Source organism: Belonocnema kinseyi, chromosome 7, assembly GCF_010883055.1.
Source record: "Belonocnema kinseyi isolate 2016_QV_RU_SX_M_011 chromosome 7, B_treatae_v1, whole genome shotgun sequence".
NCBI classification, from domain to species: Eukaryota; Metazoa; Arthropoda; class Insecta; order Hymenoptera; family Cynipidae; genus Belonocnema; species Belonocnema kinseyi.
This window is the reverse complement of record NC_046663.1, coordinates 38,861,709-38,887,331: the sequence shown is the minus strand read 5'-3', so window position 1 is coordinate 38,887,331 and position 25,623 is coordinate 38,861,709. Positions and strand designations below refer to the sequence as shown.

The 25,623-nt window shown below is 25.4% G+C and overlaps 1 protein-coding gene across 1 annotated transcript in view; it reads left to right on the top strand.

Moving 5' to 3' along the window:
* The window catches only part of LOC117176424 (nicastrin), a 50,469-nt gene extending 26,922 nt beyond the window's left edge, over positions 1-23,547 (top strand). The window contains exons 7-9 of the mRNA XM_033366664.1: positions 8,581-8,660; positions 15,638-15,830; positions 23,014-23,547. Coding sequence (XP_033222555.1) covers positions 8,581-8,660; positions 15,638-15,830; positions 23,014-23,029 — 289 coding nt within the window. The 3' untranslated portion in view covers positions 23,030-23,547. The remainder of the gene's footprint in view (positions 1-8,580; positions 8,661-15,637; positions 15,831-23,013) is intronic.
* Positions 23,548-25,623: the final 2,076 nt, after the last annotated feature.

The window sequence follows — 25,623 nt, the reverse complement described above, 5'->3', positions numbered from 1 at the left end:
TTTACTAAAATTCTCTGTCTCAAAATAAAAATTATAATTCCGCCAGGAAATTCCCTGCCGTACTACCACTGATCAAATAAAAACAATATCATGCAGGTCCATATATTTATAAATGGCTTCCCTTCGGCTTGAAGTTGGGCTTCGAAAAAGTGATGGCTTTCTACATAAAAAGTAATTTCATTCATGCAATTTATATAGAAATATTTTTTTTCGAAGCCTAATTTAAAACCCGGATGGAAAGCACATATGATTCTGAGCGTCCAGTAAGTCTTCTTATACTTTATACGGCATTTTACGCCACACTCCACTAACTTATCCACATTCAGAGAGTCAGAGAGGCAGCGTGAGACTAACGAGGTTGCGAAAGATCCGTTTGGTGGCGCTGAAAGCTACAGACGTAGGTTTCCAGAGTTTGAAGCGTCAAATTTTGACCTGCATTGGCTTCAAATGCACGAAATAAATAATAAACTTAACTGAATAGTAAAGAAAACTTAGACAATAATTTAAATATTTAATGGTAGCTAAGCCCATTCAGCAAACTTGAAACAAATGCAATCAATATTTTTGGAGTTTCGCTGATTCATTTAATTTATTCGATTTCTGTAAACTTTTAATCTTCCTATAATGTATGTTTTGATATTGAAATATTTTTCTTATTTATGCAAAAATGTTTTTCTTTAATTGTAAGAATATATTTTATGAAAAAAAATTACTGCAATGGGGTAATTCTCCTTCAAGAGGTTATTCGTTAAGCTTTTACATATTATTGAATACATTTTGATTCATTTTCAATATAAAGAACATTTTTCATTATTTTTACGGTTTACCAATTCCTGACAACATTTTTACAAATCATTGTAATTTTACAAATTTTCTGTTATTTTCCGCACCCTGGAAATTGAACAATGACTTCTAATTTTACTCTATTAAAACCTGCATCAATGCGATTTATATCAATTTCCCATTTTCAAGATGCAAGGTTACGTTCTAAAAAGGGATTTTTACTATTTTTTGTACTTTCACAATCTTGCAGAAATGGGACCCGTTCATTTTTCGGAACGGATAAAATTTAATAAAGATGAAATTTCAGAATGGGTTATAATACATAATGGTAAAACTTTGGAATACCAAAAATTCGGAAAAAGGAATAAATCAGAAATCCAAAACTCTGAATAGTATTTATTCGGAAACCAAAGAAGCGGAATGGGTAAAAATTCGGAAACGTTAAAATTAGGAGGGTGAACAATTAAGAATAAGTAAAAATTCGGAGGTGAAAAATTCGGAATAGTAAATAAATGTTGCTATTAGCAGGTCTATAATTTTTTTATTTATAATTTAAAAACAATTTTCAACGTACAACATAAATTTATTATGATATAATATTTAAATTCACTGCGATAAACATTTGTTTGCTACCATAAATAAACAATTATACACCTGCTAATAAGTATATTTATTAACAATTCCGAATATTTCTAATTTCTGAATTTTTCCTCTCCGTATATTTACATATTCCAAATTTTTCACCCTCCTAATTTTAACGCTTCTGAATTTTTACCCATTCGGCTTCCTTGCTTTCCGAAGAAATACCTTTCAGAGTTTTGGATTTCCGACTTATTACTCTTTACTATTTTTTGCAATTCCTAAATTTGACCATTATATATTATAACCCATTCTGAAATTTTACCTTTCTTAATTTTTACCGTTTCGAAAAATGAACGGGTCCCGCAAAAATTGTCCACTTTCAAAGAGGGTCCCTTTATTACCTACCTTAAATATGACAGATTCACAAGCAGAAAATGTATTCTTAAAACGTCATGCTGTGTTGCAATACTGAAAGTGGTAAAGTTACAAATTCATTTGGATTCTTAACCTCAAAAATGGTATTTTCTCTATAACAGAAGTGATAATTTTACAAAAAAATTTCTATGTGATTTTACCATTTTTAGTTGTGAAATTTTTTTATTTTTTACAGTGTTGTGTCATAATACTTTTCGATAATAAGTGATTTTAAGTAGTTTCTTATCAAATAAATTTATATCAAAGAGACTTTAAAGGATTTAAAAAAGACTTTAAGTGATCTTAGGATTTCTCAAGAGATTTTTAACGATTTTAAAAAATTTGAAAGGATTTTAAAAGAATACAGAAAAATTGAACGACTTGGAAGGAATTTTAAAGATTTTTTTAAGAATCAAAAAAGGTTTAAGGGCATGCGATACTTAGAAAATTGTCGATTTTTTAAGTGTTAGATTTCCCCGGCTTTTTTCCTAAGATAAGAAATATTTTGCCTTGAAAATCTGGGAAATAATAGCGAACATGCTAACGGACGTCCCCACACACTTTGTTTGTGTTTTTTTATCAAAAAATTTTTGATATTGCTAACAACGTGCGTGTATATTTCGAGGTTATGTGTGTTAGAATTTACCCGAGCGTTACTTCCAAACTACACAATATTTTTGGCCGAAAACTTAGGACTTACGAATAAACATAGTAAATAATCTCCCGGAACTAACCTTGTTGGCAGACAATCAAAAAAGTTTATTTCATAAATAATTTTCAGATTATCGGAAAGGCAGAGATGAAAAACGACGTAACCTCAAAATAATGCATAAAATTTTTATTTAGCACAATAATTTTTTTGTTTTATCCCGCAAAAAAGAGTCCGGGGAGGTCCGTTATGATATTTTATAACATCTCCGAATTCAGTTTTTAAAAATTTAATTTTTGTGTAAAAAAACCGGGGAAACTGTAAGTATCACATGCCCTTAAGGATTTGCAAGAGATTTAATCAAATTTTAAGGCAGTTTAGGTGATTTCAAAGAATGTCATGCGAGTTACTGAAAAGTTCTTTAAAAAGATTTTAATGAATTTGAAGGGATTTCAAGGGATGTATTTTTTTTATTAATATTTTAAGGAATTTAGGAAAACTTAAAGGATTTTAATTAACTGTACTAAATTTCTGAAAATTCAAGTGATTTTAAAGAATTACTATAGGGACTTGACGGGATTTCATGATTTTTTAAAAGGATTTTAAAATAATTTAAAAACATTTCAAGATTTACAATAAATTCAAGGAAATTTCAAGACAGTTTTAGTGATTTTAAAGACTTTAAAACTATTTAAAAAGTTATTTAAAAAGATTTTAATAAATTTTAAGAGACTTCAATGGATTAAAAAAAAAATCAATAATTTAAAGATTTTCAAGAGATTTAAAGGAGTCTAAAAAAATTTAAGGATTTATAAGAGATTTTAATTAATTGTGTCAATTTTGACATTTTAAAAATCTTTTCAAAGAAGTTGAATGGAGTTCAAAAAAATTCGGTGGACTTTAAGGATTTTTAAGAACTCAAGTGATTTTAAGGAATTACTAAGGGACTTGGCGGAATCTTAAAGTTTCTTTTTAAAGGATGTAAAAATAATCCAAAAATAGTTCAAAAAGATTTGAAGATTTACAAAAGATTTTATAAGATTTTACAACAGTTTTAATGATTTTAAAGAAAGTCGAGCGAGTTATTGAAAAGTCATTTAAACAGATGTAATGAATTTCCGGAGATTTCAAGGTATTTAAAGAAATTCATTGATTTAAAGATTTTCAATAGATTTTAAGGAAGCTACGAAAATTTAAAGAATTTTGTATTTAAAAGGTTGGAATTAATTTTAGTCAATTTTACATTATTTTTAATTATTTCAAAGAAGTTGAAGTGAGTTAAGGGCATCTGATACTTACAGTTTCCCCGGCTGTTTTTCCAAAAAAATGAAAATTTTCAAAAACTGAATTCGGAGATGCTATAAAATATCATAACGGACGTCCCCGGACTCTTTTTTGAGGGATAATAACAAAAAAATTTATTGTGCTGAATAGAAATTTTATGCATATGTATTATTTTGTGGTTACGTCGTTTTTCATCTCTGCCTTTCCGATAATCTGGAAATTATTTATGAAATAAACTTTTTTGATTGCCTGCAAAAAGGGTTAGTTCCAGGAGATTAGTTACTATGTTTATTTGTAAGTCCAAAGTTTTCGGCCAAAATATTGTGTAGTTTGGAAGTAACGCACAGGAGAATAGTAACATACGTAACCTCCAAATGTACACACGTTGTTAGCAATATAAAAAAATTTTTTGAAAAAAAAATACAAATAAAGTGTGCGAGGACGTCCGTTAGCATGTTCGCTATCATTTCCCAAATTTTTTAGACAAAATATTGATTATTCTAGAAAAAAAGTCGTCGGAACCTAAAACTGGTAAAATCGATACTAATTCCTAAACGCTATGCAAATTAATCAGATTTTGCTAAATTAAAACTTTTTTGAATTAAACAAAAAAGAAAGTGTTTAGGGACGTCCGTTAGCATGGTCGCTATCATGTCCCAAATTTTTAAGACAAAATATTGATTATTAAAGAAAAAAAGCCGTCGGAACCTAAAACTGGTAAAATCGACAATTTTCTAAGTATCACATGCCCTTGACAAAAATTAGGAGGATTTTCAAGAAATTTCACGAGATTTCTAAGTATTGAAGTGATTTCAAGGAATTACTACTAGGGACTTGGCGGAATCTTCAAGTTTCTTTTTAAAGGATTTAAAAATAATTTTAAAATATTTCAAAAAGTTTGAAGGATTTACAAGTTATTTAAAAAATTTTTAAGACAGTTTTAGTGGTCTTAAAAAATTTCAAGCAAGTTTTGGAAAACTTATTTAAAAAGATTTTAATGAATTTGAAAAAAATCAAAGATTTTAAGGATTTTAAAGAGATTTAAAGGAATTTAAGAAAGTTTAAAGGGTTTTAAGAGATTTGAATTAATTTAAGTCAATTTCAAGAAACTTCGAAAGATTTTAAATGATTGAAAGAAGATGAAGTGCTTTAAAACAAATTCGGAAAAGTTTAAGGATTATCAAAAAATCTTACAGGATGTCTGAGAGTTCAAGTGATTTTAAGGAATAACTAGGTTCTTAACGGGATTTTAAAGCTTATTCTTAAAGGATTAAACAATCTTTCTATAAGTTTTAGTGACTTTAAAGAATGTTAAGCAATTAATTTAAAAGTTATTTGAAAATATTTTAAGTTATTTCCGAAAATTTAAAGATTTTAAGGCTTGTCAAGAGATATAAAGGAATTTAAGAATATTTTAAAATTTTTACGTGATTAAAATTAATTTTAGTCAATTTCGAGATACTTCGAAAGATTTGAAATTATTGCAAAGAATTTGAAGGGATTTAAAAAACAGTCGGAGAAGTTTAAGGATTTTCTGATCATTTTTGTTTCCTCAAAGTGCAAAAATAATATGTTGAAATCTTTGAAAAACACACTTTAAAGAACTACCAAAATTTAAAAATTTTGACCGCCAACTTTCCCAAAAATGCAACTTAACCTGAATCACGGCACATTATATATATATTTTTTTTATGGATTGTCCAAATCGGACACTTCCCCAATTGCTAACAATAATTAAAGAAATGGCTTTTCTATCTGAGAAGCAAAGCCATATCACGATTTCACACTTACTTTCGTCTACAAAAATTAATTTTTGTATTTTTAAAGTATTTTTCAACTCTAGAAATAAAATTAAACTTATAAATATAGCAAATTTTATTATTGAATTCCAAATATGTCTATCAAATTTATATAAAGCAGTTTTGTGAAAAATAAATTTGAAAAAAAGCATGATGAAACAACAAATTCATTTAAATTTAAATTAATTAATTAAGAAGGTATAGTTTTTATATTTTTAAAAATCTTTTTATGAAAGAATTTAAAAAATGAAGATATCGTTTCAGTTTAAGATAACATGTTGCATATTCCTCATAAAAATACATACAGTTTTTATTCAATTTTTTTATATTTACACGAAAGAAGGTTTTAAAATAAAATTAGTTTCAATTTAATATAAAATTTTCAATATTGTTTATTAAAATAAAGTGCTTGATTAGTTTTTTATATTTCTACGGAAGAGTTTGATAAAAAAAGTGTTTGTTTAATTTTTTTTGTTTCTACGCCAGATATTTTTTAATGAAGATACCGTTTGAGCTTAATATAAAATGTTCCATATATATTATTCAGGGTAGCCGCTGGACCGGGAAATCTGAAAAACAGAGAAATGATAGTCAATTTATTTTTTGACCGAGAATTTTACAAATTTTTAGAGAAAAAGAAAGTTCTCTCCAAGTTTGACTTCAACAGTTTTTTAATTTGTCAGTTGAATTTTGATCCTTTTTAATTATGATATCATTCAGTTTATAATGTGTGATCCGAAAGTCTTCTACTTTAAAAATGTTACATTTTAAGTTTTCAATTTTAATTTAAAGAATTTTAATATGCAGTCTTGAATACTTGCATATTTAATTAAATAATTTTTTAAATAAATAAATGGCTTAATTATTAAAAGGGGAAAAAATTCATTTTAAAAAAACCTATTCGAACTCGGTTCAAAATTTAAGAATTTCCAGATTTTAACGTAAGAAATTAAACGTTATCAATTCGAAAGTCTAAGTCATTTAAAAAATGTAAGCTTCTCATTTAAAATTTATCAATTATTTTCAATTTAAAAATAACTTTATAATAATGTATTATTTATAAAATATTTTTACCGTCTAAAATATTAATTTTAATCCATTCAATTTCCAATTTTTTTAATTGAGAAAAGAATAATTATTGAATAGTTAGAAACATTCCACCAAATATTTAAAAGTAAAAAATTTTAAACTGAATTGTTTTACATAGAAAGGTTTGAATCTATAGAATTTCGGAGAGCTTTTAAACTATTAACGTTTCAATTTTAATTTTTCTATTTAAAAAATGTTTAATTTCTCAGTAATTTTGTTAAATTTTAACGTATGTATAATAATTGAACACTTATTATTTTTAGAAAAAAATTGAGTAATTTTAAGAGCTATTTAGAAGTTTTGAAAAGTTTCAAAATTAATTTCGAACTTGAAATTATTTAATTTAAAACAAAATGTAGATTTTTGCCAATTAAAAAAAAATTAGAAGCCTTTTCAGAATTGTCAAAGGCTTTAAAAGAATAGAAATATTTTCTTAAGATTCTTAGAAAAATTGAAAATAATTTTTCATTTCAGAAATTTTTTTAAAGAGAATATTCAAAAAGATTTAATAAGATTTCTAAAATTGTTAAAAAAGAATCTGAAAGATTTGAAGAAATTGTTTTTTAATTTGCAGGATTTTCTAAAAATTGTAGGAAAAATCCGATTAATTTCAAAAGACATTTAGAAGTCTAGATTTCTCAAGATTTTGAAATAAAATTTTGAAGCTTTTCAAAGATGTTTCTTTTTAAAATGAAAATAATTCAACTTATAATTTAAGAAGTATTCTTTTTAAAAAAATTTAAGTTTAAAATTTTTAACGTTTCTAGCTTAAAATGGTTTAAAATAATATAATATGAAAAATGTAAAATTGGTTGATTCTTTAATTTAGAGCATTGGAAATGATAACACGGATTAAACTTTTACCATTTTTGTTCGAATCTTTGGATTCATTAATTTCTAAAAGTTAAAAATTCTAAATTTTTTAGTTTATCTGCATTTCATTAACAAATTTTAAATTGAAAAGTGTTAGTACCTTCAATTTTTTTCATGTAAATGTAATTGGTCGTAAAAAATGTTTCAGAAACAAGAAAAAATGGGGAAATGACCGGGATTTTTTTTCTTGTATTAAAACGGCCGCCCTGTTATTAAAATACCTAGTCTTTATTTAATTTTTAATATTTCTACAAAATAATTTAAAAATATAAAGATATAGTTACAGTTTAAGATAAAATGTTTAATATTTTTTGTTGTAATACACAGTTCTTATTTAAATTTGTATACTTTTATGAATTTTTTGTTTGAAATGAAGATATTTCAGTTTAGGATAAAATCTTCTATAATTTTTATTAAAATATATAGTTTTTATTTATTTTTACAATTCTACGAAAGAATATTTAAAAATCAAAATATCGTTTTAGATAAAGATGACATTTTTCATATTTTTCATTAAAATATGCACACTGTACTTTAATTCAAATTTTTATATTTCCGCGTAATTTTTTTGTTTGAAATGAAGATATTTATATATAAATATATTATTTTATATCTCACAAATAATTTTTAAAAAATTCAAGCATCAATTGCCAATTATTATTTAAACAACAATAATATTACGACTATTAAATTAAAAAATAATCAATTATTGCAACTTCCAGAACAGTGACTCCATCCTTTGAAATCGTGTTTCACTCCCACAAAATATCTTATGTAAAAAAAATGTCTCGCGCATGCCGCATTCGTGTTTTACAACAAAATTGTCTCTTAAGAGGGCTTTTTTCAGACTTCAACATTTTCTTTACCTTCTGGCACATAAAAGAAATTAAATTTTTTAGAGCATCAGTCATAACCTGATATTTACATGCAGGAGTAACACACCGCATTCCACCCATTTTTGTTATTTTAGTGCAAGCTTTGAAAGTAGTAAAACTTAAAAAATGTTCACACTTTAATTTGTCATACATAAAACCGAACGCCATTGCGAAAAATATTAATCAAATTAATTTTTCACTAATCTTTCCTATGATTGCTATATAAATATAGGCTGGAAAGACTCCCAGCGCCATCTGGCCTCCACGCTTCACTTGATCGTACTAGTGAACTAACGTCGATGCAGGGGGCTGGTAAAAACATACATTTTTGATAAAATTCAATTCTTACATCTAATAATAAATTTCACACTAAGAATAATAAATATATGAATTAAAATCGTTACCTGAAACAAATCGTTCGATGATATTGAAAACACATAACAAAACGGTTATCAAGTAGAACTGTTAAAATTTTTTTTTTACATTTTTAACTTATGTAGTCGTCCTCTTTAAACAGAAAGAGGAGACTACTCGTCTAAACTGCTTTTAAGTCATTGTAGTCGAAGGAAGAAAAATTGTAACAGTCAATGTTATGAACTGAGCCAGAAAATTTCGAGAAAACATATTTAGTACAGAGAAGGTGAGGTGTGATACATAGAAGGCCTGTGTTTTTATTACCGGTTCTGCAATCTCTTTTGTATTCAGCTATTCGCGTTTTTAGTCTTCTGCTAGTTTCACCTATATAAATCTTTGAACAAACTAATAACTTTGTTATAAAAAAATCGCAGATTTTAAAAAAGATAACAAAGACCTTATTTTTCTAAAAACCGTTAAAGGCACCATTACAGTAGCAGCCAATACAAAAGATTACATAACATATGTCGAATAGATGTTGAGCAATGGATCTCTAGATAAAAAAGTTAAAACAAGTTTGCTTCCTACAATAGAAGAAAAATATAATGATGTTGTTACTAGGTGGCATTATATTAACTATATTAATTAATAGTGTCCTCCATTGATTCATCAACATATAAATTATCGTCATATTCAGAAAAAGTTTTGAAACCAGTTCAAGGTACCGCGGATTCATATATAAAAGATAGCTGGAATTTTAGAGAAAAAATAAAAACACTTAAAAATTCCTTCTTCCCATTCCATGGTGTCTCTAGATGTGTTGTCCATGTTTGACAATACCCCTCGGGATTTAGCTATGGAATGTGTAGAAGAAAAATTAAATCTACATAGAAATTTAACAAAAATCTCAAAAAACGAAATACTTGTTGCGGTCAGAACAGTATTTAACAACACAGTTTTTTCCTTCAATAAATTTTATTACAAACAAACATCAGGCTGCCCAATGGGGTCTCCATTATCTCCAATCATATTGAATATAGTATTAGAAGACTTAGAATCTAGAGTGTTGTCACTTTTGAATTTGAAGCCACTGTTTTATAAACGCTATGTAGATGATGTGTTTGTCATCATTCCTACTGAAAAAATTCAGGAATTGGTCAACGTGTTTCACAGCATTGATGAATCGGTTTAATTTGCTCACGAGATTGAGGAAAACAACATTCTACACTATCTTGATTTATCAGTGATAAAAGAAGATGATGGACAAATTTTGACAAACTGGTATAAAAAAACACCCTTTCTTGTCAGTATTTAAATTACAACTCACATTATTCTTTTGAACATAAAATAGGACTAATCAAAAACTTAATTGCCAGATGCATACAAATTAGTGATGCTCGGTTCAGAAAAGATAATACTAAACAAATGAAAGAAACTTTAATAATCAACAATTATCCATGAACTCTTATAAATAGTATAATTAAAGAAAGAAGACATGAGATTTATAACAATTCTAGTAAGAGTAAAATGTCAAGATGTTTAGAAACACTAAATAAAAATGATAAAAGCTTAACTCTTCCGTATATACAAGGTTTATCAGAAAGAATTAGGAGTGTTCTGTCAAAATTTAGTATAAACTTATATTTCAAAAACAGTAATAAATTAGAGAATTTGTACAACAACAAAAAAAAAGATCCAGAGTTAATAGAAAATTGATCGGGTGTTGTTTACCTCATAAAATGTAAAGGTTGTTCAAAGATGTACATATTTACCTATTTTTATTAAAAAGTACAATAATTTGTGCGTTCATTTAGAAACTGAAAGAATGCATATTAATTGTGTTTATCAGTGCTTATTAAATAACTAAAATAATGAATCTTTAACTAAGAAATGAATTTTTAATCAAATTTTTTTTAATCGAAAAATGGCAACATTTTAACAAAATATTTTAATTTTCAACCAACAGATTAATTTTCGATCAAGAAGATTAAGTTTCTATTCCAGAATTAATTTTAACAAAAAATGGAATAGTTGTATTTCCCATTAAAAAATTAATTTTCAATAAAAATAAACGGATTTTTTGCCAAAAAGATTAATTAAAAAAAGACATGAATTTTCAGCTAAAGAAATGAATTTTTAACTAAAACGATGAATTTTCTATAAAAAACAGAAAAATGTTCAACATAATAGATGATTTTCAAGAAATTATTTAAATTTTCAACCGCAAGAAGATTAAATTTATATAAAAAAAAATACAAATTTATAACATCAATTGAAATATTTATATTTTAAGTGAGAAAAAGTAATTTTCCATTAAAAAAAAATTTTTAATCAAAGAAATGCAATTTCAAACAGAAAGATTAATTTTTTTAATACATGCATTTTCTGCAAAAAAAAAGGACAAATTTTCAACTAAATAGATGAATTTGCAATAAAATAATAAAATTTTAAACCAGGAAGAATAAATATCTATCACAAAAGATAGAAATTGCCAAGCATGGTAGTGGTTAAATTTTCAGTTTAAGAAATTAATTTTGAATTTAAAAAAAAAACGAATTTTCAACTTGCAAGATAAATTTTTCACAAAAAAATACATTTTTTCTACAAAATAGATGAATTTAAAACAGATAAAAATTTCTATCAAAAGAGATACATTTTTGACAAAAAATGGAATAGTTAAATTTTCAGTTTAAAAAACTAATTTTCAGTATAAAAAGCAAACTGATTTTCAATCACAGAAATTCATTTTTAATCCGGAAGAATAATTTTCTACCAAAAAGATTAGTTTTACAAAATACATGAATTTGCAACTGAAGAAATAAATTTTCCACTTAAAAGATGAGTTTTGAACAAATAATTAAATTTTCAACCAAGAAGATTAAATTTCTATCAAGAAAGATACGTTTTGTACACAAAATGGAATAGTTAAATTTTCTGTTGAAAAAATTAATTTTGAATTTAAAAAAAAAAACGAATTTTCAGTAAAAAAAAAACTTTTCAACTTAAGATTAATTTTCTACCAAAAAGAACGAAATTTTCAACAAAATAGTTCAAATATCAACCAAGAAGATTAAATTTCTATCAAATTTGAAGGTCAAATGAAGAAAATATTGCTGAAAAAATCTTTAAAAAATTCAGACATAGGTTTTTAGCACGCTGAATCCGAATCCGGTGTCGGTTGACCTTCATTAGTTCAAGATCAAGGTCATTTGAAGGTCAAACCAACAAAATAATCTCAAAAAAAATTGGTAAAAATTTATATGTAGGATTTCAGGGTCGCTGAATACAAATACAAGATTGATTTGATCATATCTGGTTATCTGAAGGTCATCTGGGGTCTTTTGAAGGACGAATTCGGAAAAAAAGGCTCGAAAAATCTGAAAAAATTGAAATGTAGGTTTTTGAGCATGCTAAATCCGAATCCGGTGTCGGTTGACCTTCATGAGTTTAAGGTCAAGGTCATTTGAAGATCAAATCAATGAGGTACTGTTGAAAAAATGTTTTAAAAAATTAATTTAGAATCATCTTTAGTTTTTCGTCTATATAGAAACTGGAAATATTACTTTATCTTTATCAACATTAGCTGCTGTGAATTTCTTGAAAGTAAGGCAATGTACTTTCTTATCAATATTAGCTACTGTTGATTTCTTGAAAGAGAAAGCTTTGTAACCATAAGAATGGTATATCTTTAAAAAAGAAGTGGGTTCTTTTTGCCCTAATATGGTAAAAAATACATTTTTTATAAATGTCCACATGTATTCGCGGTTATGAGTGAATGTTTACGTGTGTGCATGTGTGGATCTACGGATGCATGTATGTGTGGATGCGCGTATGTCTACATGTTTCGATGTATGTAATCGATTCTTTTTCACCTGTTGTCTCGACTAGTCGTGTGAAGATGACATCTGCCCCGTAAGGGGATGTGTAGAATGATTCGCTCATACGCTATTCGGGGTACCGATGCCAGTGTAAGTGCACTGCCTTACAGGGGGTCGACAGGGTGTGAGGATGATGCCGTAGTGTGTTCGTCGACGAGTTTACATTGTCCTCGTCAAAGAGGAAAATCCCTTTGACTTAGCCCTGGAGATGTAAAAGGGTTATCACCTCCAGGACGAGGACGATTATAAAGTTATAGTAGCCAAAATGATTAAGAACTTTGGAAAAATGGGGTGCCTGATGTCATACAAATTGCACTTCCTGCATAATCACCTGGATCGATTCCCAGAGAATTGTGGCGATTACAGTGAAGAGCAAGGCGAGCGCTTCCATCAACACATAAAAGAAATGGAAAAGCGCTACCAAGGCAGATGGGATGTCGCTATGATGGCTGATTACTGCTAGTCACTGAAAAGAGAGTGTAAAACTACAGACAAAAAGCGAAAAAAAACCGTTACGTCGATCGTTTGATAGAAAGAGAGTACGGTATGAGCGTAAAACATAATTTTTTGATCTTATTATGAGCTTGTACGTGAATTGATGAAGGTCTATCAAACTCGATATATGGGTTGTTATTTTCATATTTCAATGACCTTGAAAATACTAGATATTGTCAAAATGACCTAGGATTTTGATTCTACGACTCTTAAAACTTATATATAAATTTTTACAAATTTCTTTGAGGTTATTTTGCAGGTTTGACCTTCAAGTGACCTTCATATTGAACTAATGAAGGTCAACCGACACCGGATTCGGATTCAGCATGCTAAAAAACCTATGTCTGAATTTTTTCAGATTTTTTCAGCAATATTTTCTTCATTTGACCTTCAAATGACCTTGAAAGCGATCTGATCTAAAAAAATCGACAAACGATTCGGAATCAGCGACCCAAAAGCCATAGAACTATAAAGGTCGCCTCCGTGGACTTTGACTTTTTTTTGTGTGTCTGTGTAATTATTAATCAAAGAAATGCATTTTTAACTAAAAAAGATACATTTTCCAACAAACAAAAAACTAATTTTTATCTACAAAATAGTTAAATTTTCAATGAAAAAAATGTTTTCAAATCAAAATGTTAAATGATCAACAAAAAGATAAATTTTTTATCCAAAATGGAATGGATATATTTGTTAAAGTTTTATTTTACTTGAAAATGCATCCCTTTATCATATCATATTTTTCGGAGAAAATTATTCTTTTTCTTAGAAATTCAACGGTTTTTGGTCAATATGTAATGTTTTTTATTTGGAAATTCGATTATTTGTTTGAAGATTCATCTTTGTACGTAAAAATTCCAGTATTTGGTTAAAAATTCAACTATTTTTTGATCATTTATTTATTTTGTTAAAAATTTAATTTTTTCAAAGTCGTCTTTTTTATTAGAACGTTTAACGTTTTTCAGGGTGGTCGCTGGGCCGGAAAATGACCGGGAATTTTTTTAAACCGGACAAAAACGTGAAATGACCGGGAATTTTACAACTTTTCAGAAGAAAAATCTGTGCAAGTTCGATTTCAACCATTTTAAAAATAATTAGTTGAATTGATATCTTTTTCAATTATGATATCACTCAGTTTACAAATATAAATAAATGAATAAATATTTTTTCAAATGGATCTGAATTTTATTAAAAACTGAACAATAATATGTTTGATAAAACGATTCTAAAAAAACAAACTATTTTCAACTTAAAGAATAACTTAATAATAAGATATTCGTAATTAAAGGCTTTTATTAAATTACAAATATGGCTTCAGCCAAAATTATTCACTTTTTAATCTATTTAATTTGAAATTTTTTATTCAGAAAAAGAATTAGTATTTAATATGTAACAATATTTCACTTTTCCGTTAAGACAAGGAAATTGAAACCAAATAAATAAAAGTAAACAATTTGAAATTGATTTTTTTTACATAGAAAGCTTTAAAATGAATAGAATTTTTCCTACAGTTTTAGAAATATTTTTAAAATGTTGTGAATATTCAGTTAAATTAATTTTTCCAAGTGAAAAACTATTTTCAATTTTCCCAGGAATATTGAGTAAATGTGTTTATTCTTTTGGAGCCTTTCACAATTCTTAAGAAGCTTCTAAATTTTTTGTTTGAAATCTGCAAAAATCTACATTTTGTTTTAAATTAGGTTGTGGATATTTGCACCGAAATTTCGGTGCTAATAGTCGAATTTTGTTGGTACACACACTTCGTTTACATTATTTGATATCATTTTGAGTTCTAAATTAATTTCAAATCTTTTTAAAAATTCTAAATATCTCTTAAAATTACTTAAATTTTTTCTACAAATAATAAGTGTTCAATTGTTATTTATAAATCCAAATTTGAAGGAAATTTGTTTAAATTCGTAGGATTTTCTAGAAGTTGTTGGACAAATTTAATTAATTTTAAAAGTTATTTAGAAGTTCGGAACAGATTTCAAAAATAATTTATAATTTGGAAAAATGTAAAACAACTTCTAGATTTTGCAAGATTTTGAAATAAAATTTTAAAGCTTTTCAAACATGCTTAAACTATTTATAATGAAAATAATTTAACTTCTAATTTAAGAACTTTTAATTTTAAAAAATTTTAATTTTTAATATTTCTAGCCTCAAATAACTTAATCATATAATTTTGGCAATTTTTAAAGTTCTGCTTTAATTTCTTGTTTAGTTTTCATTACTTTAAATTGAAAAATGTTTAGAATATAGTTGGATTTAAAAAATTGTATTGACCGGGAAAAAACCGGGAATTTTTTCTTCATTTAAAACGGTCACCCTGCATTTTTGTTGTAAAATTCGTTCTGGCAGATTGAAAATTCATCTATGCAGACTTTTTTTTAAGCCTTCATGAAATATTTGTGAAATAATTGATAAATGTTTTTTAAATCTGGTGTAACTCAAAAGTCGAACGGTCAACCTTTTGGAATTATTAATATTGAATAAAACGTTAAAAAAATAATTATCTTAATTTAAAAGCTTTAAAATTCATTTTTTTTTTTTGTAAAGGTTATGATATGTCGTCGGGTACATATTCCACCTGGACAGAATCAATCTGGGAATCCTTAAGTGTCAGGATGTTCCTGAAACCTTCACCAGCAACAGAAAGGCTCAGTATGGCTGTGGGAAGTACGGTAGCTATTCTCTCGATTATTGTGGTCTGGTTCTTCAATTCCCGAGCCAATATTATTTTCAACACAAGGTGAGCAGACTCTAGATTTTTTTAAATAAATAAAAAATTATGAAATTCCCTATTTTCCCTGAAAGTCCCATTTATTTATTTTCGGCCCCTAAAAGTCCATACGATTCTTCTCAAAATCTTTGAAATGTTTAAAATATTTTGGCGTTTTTATTATTTTGTAATATTTCCAATATTCGCATTCACAATACTTTTAAATTTCCACTTTAAAGTGTATTGTTATAGATTCAGTCGTAATTTATCATTGACGAGAGTAGACAGTTTATTTTTAGATTTATTAAATTATTAATCAAATAGAAAGATTTTCAGGGTGGCCACTGGACCGGAAAAATCGGGAAATGACGGTGAATTTTTTTTACGGGAATTTTACAAATTTGTAGAAGAAAAATCTGGCCACGTTCGATTTCAACAGTTTTTCAATAATTAGTTGAATTTTTATTTTATTTAGCTTACAATAACTAATTCAAAATTTGTTTACTTTGAAAATTTTACATTTAAAATTTTTATTTCTAAGCTTACATTTTTAATTTAAAGAATTTTTAAATGCTTTCTTAAAGACTTGAACAAATAAAAAATAAAAGCCTTTGATGTTGAAAATTTTGGATAAAAAACATTTTTATTTATTAAATAAATTTTTTTTACTTTAAGTAATAAAAAATGAACAAAAACGATTTTAAACTAGTTCAAAATTTAAGAATTTTCAAATTTTAACGTTAAAACTTAAACGGTTTCAATTTGAAAGTTTTAGTCATTAAGCAAATCTGAACGTGTGACTGAAAATTTATAAACTATTTTCATCTTAAAAATAACTTCATAATAATATATTCTTAATTAAAGGATTTCTTTCTGAAATTAAAATATTGTTTCAGTCTAAAATATTCAATTTTGAACCCATTCAATTTGAACTTTTTAATTAAAAAAAAGATTAATTATTAAATATTTAGCCATATTTTAATTTTTATTTGAGACAAGTAAATTGAAACTAAATATTTAAAAGTAAAGAATCTTTGACTGAATTGTTTGACATAGAAAACCTGGAATGGATAAAATTTCGAAGAGCCTTTAAACTTTGAACGTTACAATTTTAATTGTTGTATTTGTAAAATGCTTAATTTTTAATTGATAATTTTAAATTTTGATGCATAATTTATAAATAAACATTTGTAGAAAACATTTGAGTAATTTTAAGAGATATTTAGGAGTTTTAAAAAGATTTAAAATTATTATGCAAATTTTATAAAGTTTTCTTAAAATCTTCTAGAATGTTTTTTGAAATTTTTGTTTAAATCTTTGAAAAAGTTTTTAAATTTTCATTTAAAATAATTTTTCAAAATGAAAAGTTATTTTTAATTTTCCTAGGAATCTTAAGAAAATGTTTTTATTCTTTTGAAGCCTTTCACAATTCTTGAAAAGAATCTAATTTTTTCAAGTTTTCATCATTTCAAGTTTTACATTAACTTTTAATCTTTTAAAAACTTCTACATATCTCTTAAAATAACTCAAGTATCGACTACAAATAATAAATGTTCAATTAATTTTGACAGATATTTAGAAGTTCTGAAAAAATTTCAATATAGTAGTTTTAATTTTAAAACAAATTAAAAATAATTTCTAGATTTCTCAAGATTCTGAAATAAAATTTTAAAGCTTTACAAGGAAAATAAATAGCTTTAAAAAGAAAATAATTGAATTTGTAATTTAAGAAGTGTTCAGTTAAAATTTTTTCAATTTTTCAATATTTAATGTTTCTAGCTTAAAATTCCTTAAAATTATATAATTTAGAAAATTTTTAAGTTAATTGATTGATTTTTTAATATAGAGGATTGAAAATTATAACGTGGATTTATATTTTTTTATATTGAAAAATGTTAGTACCTTTAATTTTATGCGGGTAAATTATTGAGCATTTGAATATGACATTTTTTAATTAAAAACTTTTAAATTTCAATTTTTAAAGTTCAAAATTTAACAGTTCCACTTTGAGTGCTTTCATTTGTAGCTCAGTTTTTATGGTCTCAAGTGGGAAATTTTTTATCTTAAGTATTCCATTTTTTAATTTCATAGACCGTGAAAAAATTTTTACGAACTGGGAAAAAACCGTGAATTTATTTCGTCGATTAAAACGGCCACCCTGGATTTCTCAGTGGATTACCGACCCATTTCTTATAAATTGAAACTGCAAAATACAATTATTATAAAAAACAAAAAAATCAAGTAAATATTTTATAAAACAATTCATAATTTAAAATTTTCAAATTCTAAAAATATCTGTGAAATCTCTTGAACTCTTCAGAAATATTTTGAAATCTTTAAAAACTTTAGAAGTCCTTTCAAATCTCTTCAAATTTTTATGCAATCTTTGACAAATTTGTAATTTTCTATTTAAAAATGTATTTTTATAGCTTAAATCGTAATTTATTATTGACAAGTCAAAACGATATATTCTCGGGTCTATTAAAAATGAATTAAATAGAACCTTTTCAAGTGAATTGACGAATCTTTTTCATAAATTAAAACTGAAAATTTCGATAATTATAATTGGCGAACTGAATATTTTATAAAAGAAATCATAAATTTCAAGAATTTCAAGTTCTAATATAGTGCATCTTTTTTAAAATATAAAAATAGAAATATTCTGAATAACTGTGAAATGTTTGAAGTCTCTTGAAATCTGTAGAAATCTTTTGAAATGTTTTAGAATCTTGGAAATTTTTTCAAATTCCATGAAATATCTAGGCATCTCTTGAAATATGTTAAAATTTTTCTGCAATCTTTTTAATATTTGGATTTTTTATTATTTTCAAAATTATGAGTCTATATTTACATTAGCAAAACTTTAAGTTTCTGTTTAAAATTTTATTTTTAAGATAATTCACGCTCGGATTGATTAATCAAATAGATATGTTTTTCAGTGAATGAACGACTCCTTTCCTATAAATTGAAACTGAAAAATACCATAATTATAATAAACAAACTAAATATTTTACAAAACAGATCATAATTTAAAGAATTTCAAATTAAAAACAGGTTTTCAATAAAATAGTTCATCTGGAATAGTTAACTTTTCAGAAAAAAAAATATTTGTCAACCAACAAGATAAATTTTCTGCCACAAATTTGTAACTAAAAATATAAATTTTCAACCAAGAAGATTAAAGCTTAACAAAAAATAAGAATTTTCAACTAAAAAAGAGAATATTGCAACCAAAAATTGAATCGTTAAATTTTTAGTAAATAAAAATTAATTTAAACCAAATAAAAACAGTTTTTCAATAAAATTGTTCAAGCTTTATCTAGAATAGTTAACTCAAAAAAAAAATTTCAACTAACAAGATCAATTTTCTACCACAAAGACGAATTTTCAACCAGATAGTTGCATTTTTAATTAAAATGATACATCTTCAACTAGAATAATTAACTTTTCAGCCAAAAAGATGAATTTTCAACCAAAAATTTTCTTGCGAAATAAAAAATGAATTCAACTTTATTCTTCTAAATTTTCTCGATTCTACTTAATTTAATGGTTTAAAAAATTATTAAACCTCACCTTTAATTCTTTACTATTTGTACTATTTGAAAGATTTAAAATTATTTTTTTGAATGCACACTGAATTCTTTTAAATTATTTGGAATTCTCTGAAATAATAAAAAATGAATTCACTTGTTTCTTATAAATGTATTCAATTCTATTTAATTTCATGGATTTTTTAAATTTTTCAATGTTTTTATTTAATTCGACCCTCAAGTATTTTTACCTCACCTTGAATTCTTAGGCAGTTTATCCATTAATTTTTTCATATTTCAATTTGTTTTGAATTCATTTAATTGGATTTTAAATTCATATTGGATCTAAATTTCAAATTTATTAATTTATTTTAAATAGAAAAAATTTCTTTTCTATTATAAAAAATGACTTTTTAACAAAATAATTAAATTTTGAACATAGTAGTTGAATTTTCAATCTAAAAAGATAAATTTGCAACAAAAATGTATCATAGTTTATATTTCAATCAAAAAGATTAAATTTATACCAAAAAAAAGCATTTTAAAACCAAAAAGTTTTAAATTGTTTAACCTTCAAGCCAAAATACAAATTTTCTCTACAAAAATTAAATTTTTAAACCAAAAAATGACTTTTCAGCAAAAAAAAATTAATTTTTCACGAAATTGATGCATTTTTACCCACCAAACATGAAATTTCAAACCAGGAAAATGATTTGTTTACTAATAAAGGAGAATTTTCAACTATAAAATAGAACCAAAAATACATTCTTCTCCAAGAAAAATGAAAATTCTACCAAAACAGGTGAATTCTTTAATAAAAAGATACAAATTTTCAAAAGAAAAGAGTTGACTTTTCAACATAAAAATGTGAATTTTAAACAAAAAGTAAATTATCTAGGAAATAGTTTAATTTTCATCAGAAAAATTGCATTTTTCCAAGAAAGATGCAATATTTATACTGAAAAAGTTGAAATTTTAAATCAAAAAGACAAATTTTCAGAGAAAAATAGTTTTCATCCATAAAAGATTTCAGTTGACTTATTAACAACAAAATATATTTTTTTTAAATTCATATATTTCAAATATTTAAAAAAGGTGTAATTTCTGCGAAAGTGGATGCAAAAGAAGAATTTTTAACCAAAATTCGCCACGAATAAAATATGAATTTTTAGAAAATAAATAAGTTTCTACGAAAAAAAAGTGAATTTTCAATCCAAAAAATAAGAATTTTATTTCCATAAGAATTTATTTCTATAAACTGTAAGAATTTTATTTCTACAAAAAAGTTGAATTTGATACAAAATTTTTCATTTTTCAACAAAAGAGTTTAATCCTCAACCAAAATAGATAAATCTTTAACTAAGAAGTTGCATTTTTAACCAAAAAGAGATGACATTTCTACCAAAAAGTGAATTTTCTACCAAGAAAAAATTTTCAGTCAAGAATGAAAAATAATGTTAAGCAAATTTTTTAATTTTCAACAAAAAAGATGAATGTTTATCAAAAAATTTTATAGTTGATATTTCCACTACAAAACTTTAGTAAAAAATAAAAAACAGTTACATTTGACCAAACAGTAATTTTCAACATGACTACATTTTGACACAAAAAAAGTTGATTTTCTACCAAAAAAAGACGAATTTTCAACAACAAAAAAAAACATAATTTTTTAACCGAAATGTTGAATTTTTAACCAAAAAAGTTGAATTTTTAACCGAAAAATGGAATAGATACTTTTTCATTGAGCATGAATTTTCAATAAAAACCATTTTTCTACAAAACAGTTTAATTTTAAAAACAAGAACATGAAATAACAAGAAAAAAGTTGATTTACAATTAATCAGTTGACTTTTTTAACAAAATATTTGAATTTGTAGTTTAAAAAACCGTGTTTACAACAAAACGAATTTTTAATTTAATTTTTTTACTAAAAAAACGATCTTTCATATCAAATTATAAATCTTCAACGAAAAAAATGAAATTTAAGAAAATTCGTTCAAATTTCAACCAAAGAGTGGAATTTTTAATGAAAATTTTTTTTGTTAAAAGTGCTACGTTTTGGTTACAAATTCTACTATTTAGTTAAAGATTTAACTATTTCATTGAAAATTAAAGTCTTTTGTTAAAAAGTGTTTCGTTTTTGGACAAAAAATTATATTGCATAGTAGAAAATAAATTTTTTCAAATTGAAAATCAATATTTTTTGGTTGAATGTTCATCTTCTTTGATTGAAAATTAATTCTTTTAATTTGAAAATTCTATTATTGTATTTTTGTTTATTAAATAATCTCTTTTACTTAAAAGACATACTTTTTGTAAAAATTCAACGATTTTTTAAAAAAGTCATCGTTTTTGGTCGAAAATTTATACTTTTGGACAAAATTCATATTTTTTTGTTGAAAATTTATCTTTTGGTAGAAAAATCTTTCTTTTTTAGTTGTTGAAAATTCACCCTTTGTAGTTGAAAGTTAATGATTTTTATTACAAAATCTACTATTATATTTTTGGTGTTTAGTTCAAAATTCTACAAATTGTTTAAAAGTTTATTTATTTTATTGAAAATTGAACTAGGTTCTTAAAAAGTCACCTTTTTTTCTTTAAAATTAAGCTCTTGGTTCAAAAAATCTATTTCGATTGAAAGTTAGTACTTTTTATCAAAAAAAAAAACAAACAAAAAGACTGCAAAAGTATTATATTTCTTTTTCAGACTTAATCTGAATTCAACTATTTTGTTAAAAATTCATATTTTTTTGTCGAATATTCATAATTTTTGGATTGAAAATTCTCGTATACTTTAAAAATTGACTTTTTGGGTGGAAAATTCAATTATTTGGTAAAAAAAATTTTCACCTTTTGGCTAAAAATTCCTCTCTTGGGTAAAAATTCTACTATTGGGTTGAAAATTTAACTGTTTTGTTTAAAAGTCATCTTCTTCGGTTAAAAATTGATCCTTTTCATTGAAAGCTAATTATTTTTATTTGAAAAAATGATTATATTTTTATTATATAATCAATCTAAATTCAAATATTTTCTTAAAAAGTAATCTTATTTTATCAAAATTTCAATTGATTTATTAAACACTTATATTTTTGGATAGAAAATCAATCCTTTTGGTGTAAAAATCCTCATTTGTTAGAAAAGTCATATTTTTTAGTTGAAAATTCGTCTTCCTTGCTTCAAAATTAAACTGGCTTGTGAAATATTAATATTTTTAAACTAAAAATTTAAGATTATGTTTAAAAATGCAACTCTTCCAGGTTGAAGTTGAATCTTCTTTGATTGAAAATTCGATGATTTGATTAAAGATTCATCGATTAGGAACAAAAGTTGTGACAAAAGTTGAGAAACCCCGAAATAGGAGAAAAAGGTGACAAATTCATAAAATAGGTGACAAAAGGTGAATAGTTGACACTCTGTGATGACTGTATTTATCAAATTATTTAAAAATTATTAACAAATTAATATTATATATCATTAAAATTTTTTTTTCACAAATCCCAAAGTACATCGCCTAATTTCCTCTAAAAAACAACATATTTCGTCCCCGAGAGATTCTGCAATTTCAAGTGCAGAATCTGCCTGATTTGAAGTGGAATAGATCTTTACCTAATTTATAAATTGCCAGTAAAAATGAATTAAAAAAAAAAAACATTTTCCAATTAAAATTGGTAATTTTGTTGTAGAAGTGAAAACCTGTAGGATAACGCCGCGGACCACATATCAATGAAGAGCTTAGGCCATCGAGATGAACTTACTGTTCCAGTGACTAGTCTGTAATTTGAATTGTGGTGCGCCCTCGGACGAAGTTCGCTTTAATCTGCTCACTGTTTTTTTTTTATGTACAAGAGATTATCACTGAATTTTATTATAATTTAACAGTTAAGTTTACGCTGTAAAAAAAGAAAAAATGCAAAAGCAGGAACAGTAAAGTTTTTTATTTTTCGAAACAGCTGACGTTGGGAGTCGGAAAAATGAAAATCAAAAGCGCCGCGCCTCAAAATTCGAATCTATTTTCGAGAATGGAATGTGAAAGATTATCTCGTGTAATATTAGAATTTAGCATTTTTTATTCTATTCGTAAGCACGAATATGGGAGAATGTTTTGTGGGGTTGCGATAGTATTATCAGAGAAAAGAATGTATTTGCGAGTAGGGAAAATTAGTTTAAGGTGAAGATGTAAATTTTAGTTGGAGAAAACAAAAGCGGGATGAACTTACTTAGAGATAATTTTATTTATTTTCCTTATTATCAATTATTTCTCTTGTGGAGGTCAGGAGGTCGACAACTAGGCTATTTTTTGAGTGTCGCGTTTTTTTAATTTACTTCTTATATAAATAATAATAATAACAATAATAATAATAGATTCTTTGGCTTGATTCAGGGATATTTGTTTAGGTGTTATGTGTATTTTGAAAATTCGTAAAATTTATTCATGGCAGGAAAAGGAAACAATTTTTATATTACTGTGCTCGACAAACAGGATGTCATTTTCATGGTAATGTTTGTCATACTTACGATTGTATTTTGTATTTGTATTTAGCTGCGATGTGGGTCCTCATCAATATTTGAAATGTTCATATTTCTGACTGATTACTTAGAAATAAACATTGTTTTAATACTAATCTTTTTTTTTTTCATTCGAGAGTACCTTCGGATTTTTAATTAAGATATTTTTAATTGAGGAATTCCGTAAAATTACAAAAAAAAAGCACACTGGGTGTCATAGACCCAAGGGTAGTTCAAACGTGTGCTGTGCCGACGGTATTGGATAGTTATTTACAAGAAAATCAATTAATGATGTTTAATCTATCTAGTTTAAGGAGAAAAAGGTTTCATAACATTTATTGAAATTTAAAGTAGTTACAAAAAATCTTTGTTGGGAAAAAATTAAAAAATGACTTCTTTCACTCTAAAATTCATCACTTTTTAAGTTTTTGATACTTTTAATTAAAATTTTACTTAAATACTTCCGAGATGCGGCGCTTCAAAAACGTTGAAAACGTTCCAAAGGAGGTATTTATTCTAAAAAATAAAAGCTTCAATTTAGTGAAAAATGAAAAACCGCACGTTGTGTGATTAAACGATTTTATTGAACTTGAACTGCGTATAAAAATTATAAAATTCAAAATTATGCGAAAATGACAGAAAAATAGATTTTCATGTCATTTATTAATCGGGCGTAAATAAGTCGCTGGGTGTTTTACACCCAGTACGTCCTTTAAGGGTTAAATTAAAATTAGGAGAGTATAAACCAAAAATCTATTCAATTTGCTATAAAAAAAAATCGAATTTGACACCAAATTAAACGATTGTTGTATACATTTATAATTATTTCCTCATAAATTCGGAATATAATTAGAAAAAGATCTTTTATTATTGAATTTTATCTCGCATAAAATAGAAAATATAATGATTAAAAGTTTTTATAAATTAACACTCTTTTCGATTCTGTAATTTTGTGACATTCTTTTTTCTAATTTTTGTACCTGGTCTGCTAAATAATCACTTTGTTCTTTTTTTCTCAAATCACTTTTTAGTGCCTTTTTCACGATAAAGTCACTATAATCACTTTTTAAAATAAAAATATTACTTTAGTAATTTCTTTTCATAAATCTGCTGGATTCAATTTTGGATTTTCATTTTTTTTTAATTCATCCAGAAGACTTCTAAATTCATCTCGTATTATTATGGATTTTTATCAGATTCATTAATTATATTTTCACTCCAATTTATCTTAATTCAATTAGGAATTCTTAGGGATTTCGTCAAATTCTTTTAAATTCTGTTGAGTTATTCGCAATTCCTTCCAAATTTAATGAATTTATTAAATTAATTCCATTTTTTTTCTGTTAATTCGATTTTTTTTATTTTCCTTGATTTTGAACGAATTTAATCAAATCCTCCTTTCTCTTAAAGTTCTCTAAATTCAATAGAATTTTATTTAATTGATTTTTTTGTTGACCGAAGTGAACGAACAAAAAAATGTTCATTTTCCTTAAAAAATTTTCGCTTTTGAATCAAATTTTACTCAAGTTGATGAAAATTTTCTGCATTTTAAACTTTTGTGCAAATACATTCTTTCAAATTCTTATGAATTTCTTTGAAATATCTTTAAATTTCCTTTTATTTTTTCCAAATTCATTTCAATTTTACTGAAATCAGTGAAATGTTTTGCAATAACTTTTTTCAACTTGTCTGAATTAGTTTGAAATTCACCTTGAATTTTTATTATTTTATCATGAGAAATGGTTTGAAATTCTCTCGATTTTTCAACTTTCGAAGAATGCTTTTGC